This window comes from Podarcis erhardii (assembly GCF_964252035.2).
Source record: "Podarcis erhardii genome assembly, chromosome: 2".
NCBI lineage: Eukaryota > Metazoa > Chordata > Lepidosauria > Squamata > Lacertidae > Podarcis > Podarcis erhardii.
This window is the reverse complement of record NC_138498.1, coordinates 112803476-112816955: the sequence shown is the minus strand read 5'-3', so window position 1 is coordinate 112816955 and position 13480 is coordinate 112803476. Positions and strand designations below refer to the sequence as shown.

The 13480-nt window shown below is 47.6% G+C and overlaps 1 protein-coding gene across 1 annotated transcript in view; it reads left to right on the top strand.

Annotated features, from left to right (window-relative positions):
* The window catches only part of ABHD16A (abhydrolase domain containing 16A, phospholipase), a 35891-nt gene extending 27101 nt beyond the window's left edge, over positions 1–8790 (top strand). Inside the window, exons 15-20 of the mRNA XM_081853189.1 lie at positions 100–156; positions 371–433; positions 1273–1349; positions 3443–3541; positions 5728–5774; positions 8441–8790. Of these exons, the coding sequence (XP_081709315.1) occupies positions 100–156; positions 371–433; positions 1273–1349; positions 3443–3541; positions 5728–5774; positions 8441–8524 (427 nt within the window). The 3' untranslated portion in view covers positions 8525–8790. The remainder of the gene's footprint in view (positions 1–99; positions 157–370; positions 434–1272; positions 1350–3442; positions 3542–5727; positions 5775–8440) is intronic.
* Positions 8791–13480: the final 4690 nt, after the last annotated feature.

The window sequence follows — 13480 nt, the reverse complement described above, 5'->3', positions numbered from 1 at the left end:
AATCTCCCAGTCATTTGTCTCGTTGAGCCCAGTTAGCGTAGCTTCATCAGCCGCAGACAATCTTCAGACAACGTCTTGACATGGTCTCCTCCTCTTCAGATACCAGGGCCCCGTGTTGCTGGTGCGCAGAACCAAAGATGAGATCATCACTACGACGTGAGTAACAACTGCAGTGGAGAAAAATAGCCTGCTCTCCGGCTGGCATTGCTAAGCCATATCTGTCCCAGCTGAGATGTGAAGGATGACATAATGGAAATCTTGCTTCTACATAATTGCTGTCCCTCAGAGAAGAGGATGGCCATGGGGGAAAGCTTTGGTAGAATACACAAGAATAATACAGTCCTAACTCTATGCACTTCTGGTTCTCTAGGGTTCCTGAAGACATCATGTCCAACAGAGGGAATGATTTGCTTCTGAAGTTGTTACAGCACAGGTGAGCAGATGTTGAAATCACAGTCTCAGCTACAGCATCTCAAAATTATCGTCGGTTCCCTTGCTCTCGCATTTTCTCCTGCATGACATGACTACTGCCAGGGCGAAGATAAAACCGGCTTTCCCACTAACTTGAAGAGGTTCTGAAAATCACTTACGTGGCGCTTTTGTGGGTTGACATGTAGCCACATTGTTGTTGTTGTTTAGTCGTTTAGTCGTGTCCAACTCTTCGTGACCCCATGGACCAGAGCACGCCAGGCACCCCTGTCTTCCACTGCCTCCCGCAGTTTGGTCAGACTCATGTTTGTAGCTTTGAGAACACCGTCCAACCATCTCATCCTCTGTCGTCCTCTTCTCCTTGTGCCCTCCATCTTTCCCAACATCAGGGTCTTTTCCAGGGAGTCTTCTCTTCTCATGAGGTGGCCAAAGTATTGGAGTCTCAGCTTCAGAATCTGTCCTTCCAGTGAGCACTCAGGGCTGATTTCCTTATGAATGGAGAGGTTTGATATTCTTGCAGTCCATGGGACTCTCAAGAGTCTCCTCCAGCACCATAATTCAAAAGCATCCATTCTTCGGCGATCAGCCTTCTTTATGGTCCAGCTCTCACTTCCATACATCACTACTGGGGAAACCATAGCTTTAACTATACAGACCTTTGTTGGCAAGGTGATGTCTCTGCATGGTAGCCACATACCCCCATTTTTTGTAACCCCATTTTTTCACCACTTCTCTGTGTCACTGCCTTTCCCTCTGTACCCAACACTGACCTTCCTCGCTTTTATTTTTTTGTTGTTGTTGCTGGTTGTGATCCATTTCAACGAGCTTCTCCCTGCCACCCAGGTATCCCAAAGTCATGGCCGAAGAGGGCATCCGAGTCGTACGAGAATGGCTGGAGGCTTCCACCCCCATGGAGGAAGGTAAAGTTGTCAAATGCCAGGACAGGAGCAGACCACATGGTCCACTTCCAGGTCTGGTGTACTACAAACTTCCCATCAGCCCCAACCAGCGTGGGCATTGGTCTGATGGAAGTTTGGGGGCCACAACATCTGGAGGCTAATATCACGTTACCTAAGGTAAAGGTAAAGGGACCCCTGACCTTTAGGTCCAGTCGTGGCCGACTCTGGGGTTGTGGCGCTCATCTCGCTTTATTGGCCGAGGGAGCCGGCGTACAGCTTCCGGGTCATGGCCAGCATGACTAAGCCACTTCTGGCAAACCAGAGCAGCGCACGGAAATGCCGTTTACTTTCCCGCCGGAGCGGTACCTATTTATCTACTTGCACTTTGACGTGCTTTCGAACTGCTAGGTTGGCAGGAGCAGGGACCGAGCAACGGGAGCTCACCCCATCACGGGGATTCGAACCACCGACCTTCTGATCGGCTAGTCCTAGGCTCTGTGGTTTAACCCACAGCACCACCCGCGTCCCTTCACGTTACCTATCCTTGTGCAAATCTGCAATAGTGCCTTAGGTTGGGCCAGGTATTGCGGACAAGCGTAAAAGTTAGCAGCGGTACAGAAGGACCTCCGAAAGCTTCAAACGTCTTCTTTTAAAAAAACTTTCTAGGCCTGTGTCTTTGGCATTTTGCCAAATGAGGTGGGGCAGCACTTGATTTATAAGGGTTCAGGCTTAGGGAGGGGCACTAATGTCTGGGAAACAACCCCCCATCATCATTCTTTGAGAGCGAGTCGGGGGACTATTCTGGGGATGAGTCAGGCTGGTGTAGAGTCAAAGGTGTCTCCCCCTTCTGCGACAAGCTCCCCTCCCCGCACTGGAATCCCAGAACCAGACAAGGCATGAAAAGGGAGAGATTGGCTGCATACAGGCGCAGTCTCCGATTGCTTGGGGAAAGCTCTGGAGAAGAGGGGTCTTAGACAGCTGTGGGGAAGCAGGGACTTTCAATCTCTGCAACTGATGCATGGGGTAAGGCAGGCTTCCGCAACCTCCGCCCTCCAGATGTTTTGAGACTACAATTCCCATCATCCCTGACCACTGGTCCTGCTAGCTAGGGATCATGGGAGTTGTAGGCCAAAAACAGCTGGAGGGCCGAGGTTGAGGAAGCCTGGGGTAAGACCTACCGGAATGAGCTGCTGTGCTTGTCTGGTCTGACGCTCAGCCAAGTGAAGATCGTGGGGGTTTTTTTTACTAATAAAGAGTTACAGTGGTACCTCGGGTTAAGAACTTAATTCATTCTGGAGGTCCGTTCTTAACCTGAAACTGTTCTTAACCTGAGGTACCACTTTAGCTAATGGGGCCTCCTGCTGCCACCGTGCGATTTCCGTTCTCATCCTGAGGTAAAATTCTTAACCTGAGGTACTATTTCTGGGTAAGTGGAGTCTGTAACCTGAAGCGTCTGTAACCCGAGGTACCACTGTAATTCCAACGGTGTGATTTACTACCAGCTCATTCTTTTGACAGCTGCAGTCACTCAACAGAAGGGAATAGCACCCTCTCTATAATAGCGTGGGGGGAACCTCTGGACCAGAAGCTGTATGCAACCATTCTGACAGACTCTCCCTGGGACCATACACCTTTGCCTGGCTGGAATGTGTCTGTGAACCCTGATTAACTCTGACAACGCCTCTTGCTTGCCTGAATGGATGGCGAGAGAGGGACGTGGGAATGTTTATCAAAACTTTCCCACTGTGCAAAGATTTTTATTTTTTTTAAATACTCCCGTTTCCCTGGCCCTGCCCACCACTGGCATATAGATGCCCAGCAGAGAATGCAGCCTGTCAGCTGAAATACATTGCCTATTGGCATGCTCAGTTGTCTTTTTATTAATAAGGTGCGTGACCAAAGATGAGAGAGAGAGTGGGGCTAAAGGTGGACCCAAATTAACCGCATCTGCAAGGGGGAAAAAGTTAATATATAAACTAGAATTCCCGGGTGTGCCACAGAGTGTCAAGAAACTTTCCATTTTGCCTCTAGGGGAGCGCACTTGGCTCTGAAAATCTACCGACATTCAGGCAGCCAGGCCCTCACTCGCGCTAACCTCTTCCTTGCCCCTGCAGCCTCTGTTTATAGCCGCTACGAAGTGGAGGACGACTGGTGCCTGTCTGTCCTGAAGTCGTACAAAGCCGAAGACGGAGAAGATTTTCCCTGGAGTGTCGGTGAGGCCTGTGCTAGAGGGGGAAAGAGCAGCCAGGAGGGAATAACGCGGAAGGGAAATGGGTTATGGAATAATGGCCAATCGGGCTTGAACTGGCTAGCGGCCACGTTAGCTGCCAGAAGAGTAAGGATGAGGATGATTGGCCGGGGGCGTTGTCCTTCTTGGTACCTGTCCAGGAATTAGCCAGTGGCGAACTTGGAGCCACCAGTCCCTTTGATTGTAACTTGACCAATTGGGAGTTTAGAACAGACCATGTTGGAATGGGTGGGTATAAGAGGTGCCAATGAAGACTATTTGAAGGGGGGAAACTTGAGCGGCAATTATCCACGAGGAAGTTGAAAACTTTAGGAATGGGTCCCAAGTGGAGCAGATAATTCAGGAAACTGGTCAGCTGTAGATATAATTTTTGAATTTTTTTAACAATCATGCAGATTAAATAAGTTTCCCAATAAAAATACTGTTTGTCTTCCCTCTGCCCTTTCTGTGATATCTTCTTTTTAATTTTCATTGCTGCATCTCCCACTTAATTCCGCTTAATTAATTACTTTCTGTGTCTTCCTTAGTAAATATATATTTACCATATTTTTCCATGTATAAGACTAGGGTTTTTTCCCTTTAAAATAATGTCAAAAATCAGTGGGCGTCTTATACACAGATAGTGCCGAGGGTGGACTGGCGATTGGTTGTTGCCGCAAAAATAGGGGGTGTCTTATACATGGGGGCGCCTTATAGACAGAAAAATACGGTGACTGTTAGCCCTGCTGATGAGCTTAGTTGTTTACAAAAGTTGTTTTCAGACATTTCATGAATCTTCCCCATTCTTTGTTTAAAGTTCTTGGTTTCTTATTCTTCCAGTAAGTTTTGCCATTTCAGCATAGTCCATTAATCTGCCCCTCCTCCTTGGATGGAACTGTATCTAGGCTGGGTCATGCCTTGAAAAGCATAGGGGGTGGGCCAATAAAACCAGGACCTGGGGGTTAAAATGTAAGAGGATACTTTCTGGGTCATGCCAAAGGTCCATTTAGCCTAGCATCCCCTTTCCTTCAGTGGCCAACCAGTGGTTCAAGCAGGGCATGAACACAAGACAACTCTCCTAATTTGTCTTCCCCAGCAACTGGTAGTCGGCGGCACGTTGCCTCTGAATGTGGAAATGACGAGTCGTTATTGATAACCCTATTTCCCATGGGTTATTTATTTCATAAAACTTATGCACCGCCTGATTGTAAAACAAAACCCTAAAGTGGTTCCCTAAAGTGGTTTAGGGAAAGGTAAAGGACCCCTGGATGGTTAAGTCCAGTCAAATTTGACTATGGGGTTGCGACACTCATCTCGCTTTCAGGCCGAGGGAGCCGGTGTTTGTCCACAGACAGCTTTCTGGGTCATGTGGCCAGCATGACTAAGCCGCTTCTGGTGCAATGGGACACTGTGACGGAAACCAGAGTGCACGGAAATGCCGTTTACCTTCCCGCCGCAGTGGTACCTATTTATCTACTTGTGCTGGCGTGCTTTCAAACTGCTAGGTTGGCAGGCGCTAGGACGGAGCAACGGGAGCTCACCCTGTCAACCGAGATTCAAACCGCCGACCTTCCGTTCGGCAAGCCCGAGAGGCTGAGTGGTTAAGACCACAGCGCCACCCACTGTGGTGGTTTACAAATAGATGAAATCAGGAAAAGATGGCAACCATACTTTAAAACAGGCATAGGCAAATTCAGCCCTCTAGATGTTTTGGGACTGCAATTCCCATCATCCCTAGCTAACAGGACCAGTGGTCAGGGATGATGGGAGTTGTAGTCCCAAAACATCTAGAGGGCCGAGTTTGCCTACGCCTGCTTTAAAACAATCAAAAGTTAAAATACTAAAACAGCTTAAAATTACCTTGGCTTTCTTATTAGCCTGCTTTGCAGTTTTAGCTTCTCCTGTGGGCTGAGAGCTAGCTGTTCTATGGTTTTGTTATTGTGGTTTGTGTGGTGTTGCATCTCCCACCCACCCGCCCCTCTGGTATCTGTACAGATGTACGGTGGGTAATAAATGTTGCCATTTTAAAGCTATCCCCACATTTTGTGGTATCGAATTATCCCTGTAGAAGAGGCAAGCTGGACTGTGTTGGGTTGGCCATACCAGTCCCAGCTGCCTATTTCAATTCCGCTAACCTCATCCCTTTATTCTTTTTTTTTTTTTTCAAACAAGGTGATGACATGACATCTGAAGGAAGACGGCAGCTTGCACTGTTCCTGGTGAGTTCCGAGACACATCACCCCTCCTCAATTGCCCTGTTGGAGCTAGGGCTGTCTATTTATTTAGGCTTCTTGTATTGAAATACTTCATTGTCACTTGTACAACTTGTATACAGTGAGATTACACGAGCACTCCCCACTCAGCTCTCTTAGTCTGAATTCCCCTCATTTACTGACGCACACCTACCAAACCCGAAAGTCATTTGCCCTGTTGTTATCTTTTCATTCAGCAGCCTAACAGCCCACAGATAGAAGCTGTTCTTTACCCTGTTGGTGGGACTAATCCTGCTTCTATATCTTCTGCCTGAGGGCAGGAGATCAAGAAAGTGCCGGCCAGTGTGTGAATCATCCCTGAGAATTTTCCTCACTCTCCTGAGGGAACATTCTTCCGCTATTTCATCCAGCGGATTCACAGGACAGCCCATAATATCTTGTGCTGTATTCACCACCCTCTGTAGGCACTTCCTATCAGTTGATGTCAAACCAGCATACCACACCGTGATGCAGTATGAAAGGACACTTTCTATTGTGGACCGGTAGAAGGAGATCATCAAATGTTGATTGACATCGTTCTTTCGCGATACTCTGAGGAGATGGAGTCTCTGTTGGGCTTTCTTAACCACCTGGGTTGTATTGATTTTCCAAGTAAGGTCTTCACTGAGATAAACTCCTAGGAATTTAAAGGAAGAGACTCTCTCCCGATGTACAGCGGGGCTAGTTCTCTCTTCCTTCAAAAGTCCAACACCATCTCCTTTGTATACTGCTTTCCATGATGAATGACTACAAAGCTCTTCAGATCTCAAGGTCCTGTCTGTGGCATCATCCCCAGGATGGCATGCAGTGAATGGTCTTGAGATTTAAGCGTCTCATGTTCTACCGACTTGGGTCTCCAGCTGCTTTTGGACTACAACTCCCATCATCCCTAGCTATTAGGACCAGTGGTCAGGGATGTTGGGAATTGTAGTCCAAAACCAGCCGGAGACCCAAGTTTGGAAAGCCCTGGCAGATGTGATGGAATCCTCTTCCTCTAGGTCAGGGATTGGGGACATCACCAGATGTTACTGGACTCCCAGCTCCTATCAGCCATAGTCAGCATGGCCAATGGTCAGGGATGTTGGGAGTTGGAGCCCGTCAACATATAGAGGACCAAATGCAGCACATGGCCTGTTGCATCACCGCTGACTGTGATTGCTCTCTCTTGGCTTGAAGTGGCCCCTTTTAGCATGAAGGGAGCAAATCCCTCTTGAAGTAGGTGTGGCAGCCGCCATCAGCCGTTGCCTGGGTTCAGTGTTGGTGGAACTGGCCTCAAAGGAAAGGGCCTCAGGAAGCAGTGGTCTGTGTGCTGGCATTGTGGTCTGCCCAGCAGGCAGCAAAACCAAAATGCTTGTTTACAAAGCTGTTGTCTTACCAACTTTACTATAAGCTTGTGAAACATGGACTACTTATAAACGCCATCTCCAACTCCACAAAAGTTTCCATCAATGGTGTCTCCGAAAAAAAATTCACATCACTTGCAAAGACAGGTGAACTAACACCAGTGTACTGGAAGAAGCAAAGATCATCAGTGTCAAAGCAATGATTCTTCAACATCAACTTGGTTGGACTAGTCATGTTGTTCGGATGCCTGATTATCATCTTCCAAAGCAACTATTCTATTCCCAACTTAAAAATGGAAAGTGTAATGCTGGTGGTCAACAAAGGCAAATCTTTAAAAATGTAGTATAAACACCGATAATTGGGAAACACTGGCTCCAGTTTACCAAAGGTGTTGTGGGCTTTGAAGACACTCGAACTCAGAACAAAAGGGAGAAACATGCTAAGAGGAATGCACACTTGGTGAACCCTCACCGTGATCAACTCCTGCCCGGAAACCAATGTCCCCACTGTGGAAGGACGTGTGGATCCAGAATTGGCCTCCACAGTCACTTACGGACTCACTGTTAAGACCGTGTTCATGGAAGACAATCTTACTCGGCTACAAGTGATCACCAAAGAAGTAGAAGATTGTGGTCTGCCCAGAAGGCAGCAAAAGCAGTTAGGGTTTTGCCTGGGAAGGAGGGAGGAGTTTGGTTCTTACGTTAATATAATTTGTGCTTTCCAACACACAAACCAAAACACTACCATCCTTTGAAATTCATTCTTCTCCAAGCACGTGTGTGTGTGTGTGTGTGTAAAGAGAAAGTGTGTACAAATGCACATATTAGTGAAAATAACATACAAAAATGTGTTAACGGGGAATTGCTTGCAAAAAAATTATTAGGCATAATTATATGCAAAACCCTGTTGATTAGGAGGGAAAAAAATTGTGGAGACTTTTAAAAGAATAAAACAAAATTGCAAACACTGCAGAAACGTTGTGAACTGAAAACAGGAGAAAGGAGAAATTTGCCCACCCCTAGTTTCACCTCTGACCAGTTTGGGCGGGGGGGGGGGGGGAGAGCAGCAGAGATACTTTATCAAAAAGCTCAGCATCTTTTCCTGTACGTTCTGCCCTCGAATTGTCTCCTTCCTCCCACATGTCCTCACAATTGGTTACTGATTCTCCGGCAAAATTAAAGGATTATTGCTTCCGTTGCCCAAGTTTGCATGTTGTTTCCCCACTGCCTTCCTCACCCCGTCCTTGGAAATCCATTTTAACCTTGTTTTCTCTCCTTCTCACTCCACAGGCCCGGAAGCACCTCCAAAATTTTGAAGCGACGCACTGCACACCGCTCCCGCCCCAGGAATTTCACCTCCCTTGGAGCTTATAGCACCTCCATCACCCCTGCGCCAATCAAGGCTTCCTGTATTGATACCTGACCACCCAACGTAGTGCATCTCCTTTTCTTGTGTGTGTGTGTGTGAGAGAGAGAGAGAGAGAGAGAGTGAGTCTGACCATCTTTGCTACCCTCCTACTGCAAGCTGTAAATCTGCTTCCTCTCTCCTGTAATATTTATCCTCCAACACCCTCCTTCGCCCAGAAAATAAAACCACACACAGTTGTAGAGGTTCACAATAAAGATGGTATTTTTTTATACTTACCGAGTCTTTTCCTGGCCCATATAACTTGGGAAAGGTGGGTGGTGAGCAGGGGGTCTGTCAGCCTTTCTGTATGCTTGTGAAACATGGACCACTTATAAACACCATCTCTCACTCCTCTAAAGATTCCATCAATGGTGTCTCCAAAAAAGATTTCACATCACTTGCGAAGACAGGCGAGCTAATATCCGTGTACTGGAAGAAGCAAAGATCACCAGTGTTGAAGCAATGATTCTTCAACATCACCTTCGTTGGACTGGTCATGTTGTTTGGTTGCCTGATTATCGTCTTACAAAGCAACTACTCTATTCCAAACTAAAAAATGGAAAGCATAATGTTGGTGGTCAACAAAATACAGTGGTGCCTCGCAAGACGAAAAGAATCCGTTCCGCGATTCTCTTCGTCTAGCGTTTTTTCGTCTTGCGAAGCAAGCCCATTGACAGCTTCGCGGATTAGCGCTATTAGCGGTTTAGTGGCTTTTAGCGATCAGCTGTTAAGCGGCTTATCAGCGGATCAGCTGTTTAGCGGCTTAGGGAAAGGGGGGGAAAGCGGAAAAAACCCGCAGGAACTCGCAAGATTTTTTCGTCTTGCGAAGCAACCCCATAGGGAAATTCGTTTTGTGAAGCGCCTCCAAAACGGAAAACCCTTTCGTCTAGCGGGTTTTCCATCTTGCGAGGCGTTTGTCTTGCGGGGCACCACTGTAATGTTAAAGACTCTCTCTCGGCAAATCTTTAAAAGGTAGTATAAACACTGACAACTGGGAAACACTGACCTGCGAATGCTCCAGTTGGAGAACAGCCTTTACCAAAGGTGTCCTGGGCTTTGAAGACACTCAGACTCAGGACGAAAGGGAGAAATGTGCTAAGAGGAAGGCACGCTTGGCAAATCCACACTGTGATCAACTCCTGCCCGGAAACCTATATCTCCACTGTGGAAGGACGTGTGGATCCAGAATTGGCCTCCACAGTCACTTACGGACTCACAAGTGATCACCAAAGAAGCAGAACAAGCTACCTGTGCAATACTAAGGCAATTCTCTGGAGATGGAGGGAAGAGATGAGACTCTTTAACACTTGTGTTAAATGGGGCATCCTGAAGCTATTTTCTTACCTTCCTCCTCAAACCAGCTAAGGTTGAAGATGGGGGAAGCTCCTCTGACCAGGGGGTCACCAACTTGAGTGCTTTTAAGACACATTTAGGTAAACTGGAGGAAAAGGTTGCTGACCGTTACCAGCCACAAATTATGGATTCTGTTGGTTTAAAATAGTATTTATATGCACCACCCTCTTGCAAAATACCAGGGCAGTGCACAGCAATATGGTAGGCATCTGTCTGTCTCGAAAGATAGTGGATTGCGCCTTTGGGGGTGAAGTCAAAACACTTGGGAATCACAGAACCTGCTGTGGCTGCAGAGACCGGTAACTCGTAACTGCTGCCTCCTGCATTGTTTTTGTTGTCTTAGAAGCACCAACTTGACCTTTCTGGGGTGCCAGCCTGGACAGTTTATATGGAGGCCTCTCAGTGAATAGAAGGCCCTGCTGGTCTCTGCCCACTAGTGGGGGCTGCCCTCAGGTGGTGTAGTGTGATGTAGAGGTTAAGAGCGGTAGACTCGTAATCTGGGGAACCGGGTTCGCGTCTCCGCTCCTCCACATGCAGCTGCTGGGTGACCTTGGGCCAGTCACACTTCTCTGAAGTCTCACAGCCCCACTCACCTCACAGAGTGTTTGTTGTGGGGGAGGAAGGGAAAGGAGAATGTGAGCCGCTTTGAGACTCCTGAAGGGGAGTGATAAAGCGGGATATCAAATCCAAACTCATCTTCTTCAGGGGTCTCCTAGGCTCCTTTCCCCCCTTGATGGCCTTTGATTCCCAGTTCAAACATCAGGTGAGCTTGATTTGATTCCCACCCGTCTTGTTCCTGATGTAGCTATTCACTCACCCATTGTTCCCTGGCAGGGTGCAAATACCATTATTTGGGTTTGCCTCAGGTGCCAATAGTCTTGGGCCAGCTCTGGCAGCAAGTGAGGCAGAGATACCCCCGGCAAGGCTTCAGCCTAAGAGAACGGACACAGGTTATGAACTCACCCGCTGCACCAATTCTGCTTCAGTGCTTCCTTTAATTCCCAGTGTTATGTAGTGAAGTTTCACCCTGGGCCAGCAGGGGGATACTGTGTATAGTTTTCACTCAGGTCTGTAGATAGTTTTCACTCAGGTCCACGTCAGTTATTTTAGACGGGAAACTCTGGGTTGTTGTTGCTACAATGTTGACAGCCGGCTGCCTATAAAAGCAGGCCGGCTGAGCTGCATTTGCTGTTCAGTTCTGTCCAGCTTGCAAGTAAAGAGCTGCTCTGGAGAAATCGCTGTGTCGTCTGCTATGTTCGCCCACAACTTAACACCCAGAAAGTGGGTTTTCCCTTCCAACATCCCAAAGCTCAGCAAAAAGAAAATGAAAAATGGGACAATTCTAGGCTACGCCAACAGAAGTAAGAGTGTTGAGGTCGAAGGTTACAACAGTACCACCAAACATGACTAGAAAAGCAGCATTAGGTTGGCCAATGTGTGCACAGCTTAACGCCCTTGTTGTTATAGCTCTCTGTGGTTCGGTGCTGCTCAAAACGGTGATTCGGCATAAAATCCAGTTTATGCAAAGTCAGCAAACGCTCCCGAAGACCGCACAGCAGAATTCATAAGAGTTTAGATACCACTTCCAGGGCACACAGCTGCAACCGCTTGAAGCATCTCTTAAGTGCTGAAACAAACTAGATTGCACTGTTCACAATGGCAGTCCCCCTCCTGGGTCCTATATGTTCTTGTAAAACCTAGAATACGGCAACAACAAAAAAGTTTGGCTTCATTGCACCCTCATTGGCACTTTTAACGTCTCTCTTTTTAGTTGCCCTCTACACCCTCATTCCACTTGCAAATTTGCAGGTGCCCTTGTTGCGGAAAAGCAGAGTTAGGCAAAAACAGGCCAGTTTAGTAGCCGCAGGATGCTAACAAACTTTTTTTGAAGGGGGTGGTGACGGATCCCGAAAAGTAACATTCCACACTGCGCCATTTTGTTGCATCTCCCACATGTCATATAATGAAACCGTTCGTTTGCTCCCTGTTAACGGTGTCCTCATTTTGCTGCTTGGCCATCTTTGTACTATACATTCAAGGCACTATGATACCACTTTTATCAGTCATGGCTTTACCATCCTGGGAACTGTAGTTTGTTAAAGGTGCAGAGAGTTATTGGGAGGGAGCTATCTATTCCCCTCAGAGCTACAATTCCCAGAGTTCCCTAGGAAGAGGGATTGGTTGCTAAAGCACTCTGGGAATCGTAGCTCTGGGAGGAGGAATAGGGGTTTTCTAACAACCCTCAGCACCCATAACAAACTACAGTTCCCAAGATTCTTTGTTGGGGAGCCATGACTATAAAAATCAGCATCATAATACTTTACATGTAAAGTGCAGGTGTGGCCTCTCTTTGGTAAAAGGGTAAAATGAACTGAATTTTAAACTCTGCTGGTTTTATGAGGGCCCATCCCCAGATGTTAACATCTGTTACAGACCCTCCAAGTGTCCCTATTTTTCCAGGAATGTCCCTGATTTAGAGAAGCCGTCCTGGTTTCTGATTTGATCCCGGAATGTCCTGCTTTTCCTTAGGATGTCCCTATTTTCATTGCAGAAATGTTGGGAGGGTGTGGAGTTATCTGACCCCCAAGCCTTCTAAAGGCAATCCTGTAGAGGGAAGTTTGTTTAATGTTTTATTATGTTTTTATATATGTTGGAAGCTGCCCAGAGTGGCTGGGGCAACCCAGTTAAGATGTGCGGGGTATAAATAGTACAATTAACATTATGGAATGGGACATCTCTTACTTTCATCGGAGAAATGTCAGAGGGTATGCTATAATTTCAAAACGTGGTAAATGTCGTACAGTGGTACCTCTGGATGCGAACGGGATCCGTTCCGGAGCCCCGTTTGCATCCTGAAGCGAACATAACACGAGACTTTATGTCTGCACAAGCACGGGTCACGTTTCGCCACTTCCGCGCATGCGCGTGTTGTCATCTTGAGCTCCTGCGCGAGCAGCGAAACCCGGAAGTAACGCGCTCCATTACTTCCGGGTTGCCACAGAGCACAACCCGAAAATATTCATCCCGAAGCTACTTCAACCCAAGGTATGACTGTACTTCGGAATCAGGTAACATCTCCTCAATTCTGTCACCAGGAACAGAGTGTTATTTTCCAGAAGCCCTCAGAGATGAGGAAAAAGGTAAAGGTAAAGGGACCCCTGACCATTAGGTCCAGTTGTAGCCAACTCTGGGGTTGCGGCTCTCATCTCGCTTTATCGGCCGAGGGAGCCGGCGTACAGCTTCTGGGTCATGTGGCCAGCATGACTAAGCCACTTCTGGTGAACCAGAGCAGCACACGGAAACGCTGTTTACCTTCCCGCTGGAGCGGTACCTATTTATCTACTTGCACTTTGACGTGCTTTCGAACTGCTAGGTTGGCAGGAGCAGGGACCGAGCAACGGGAGCTCACCCCGTCGCGGGGATTTGAACCGCCGACCTTCTGATCGGCAAACCCTAGGCTCAGTGGTTTAACCCACAGCGCCACCCGCGAGGAAGACGAGCATAAATAATCCTAACTGACTGTGAGCCAGCCTTCCAGGCTCTCATTCTCCTCTCCTGCGAAGTCCCAC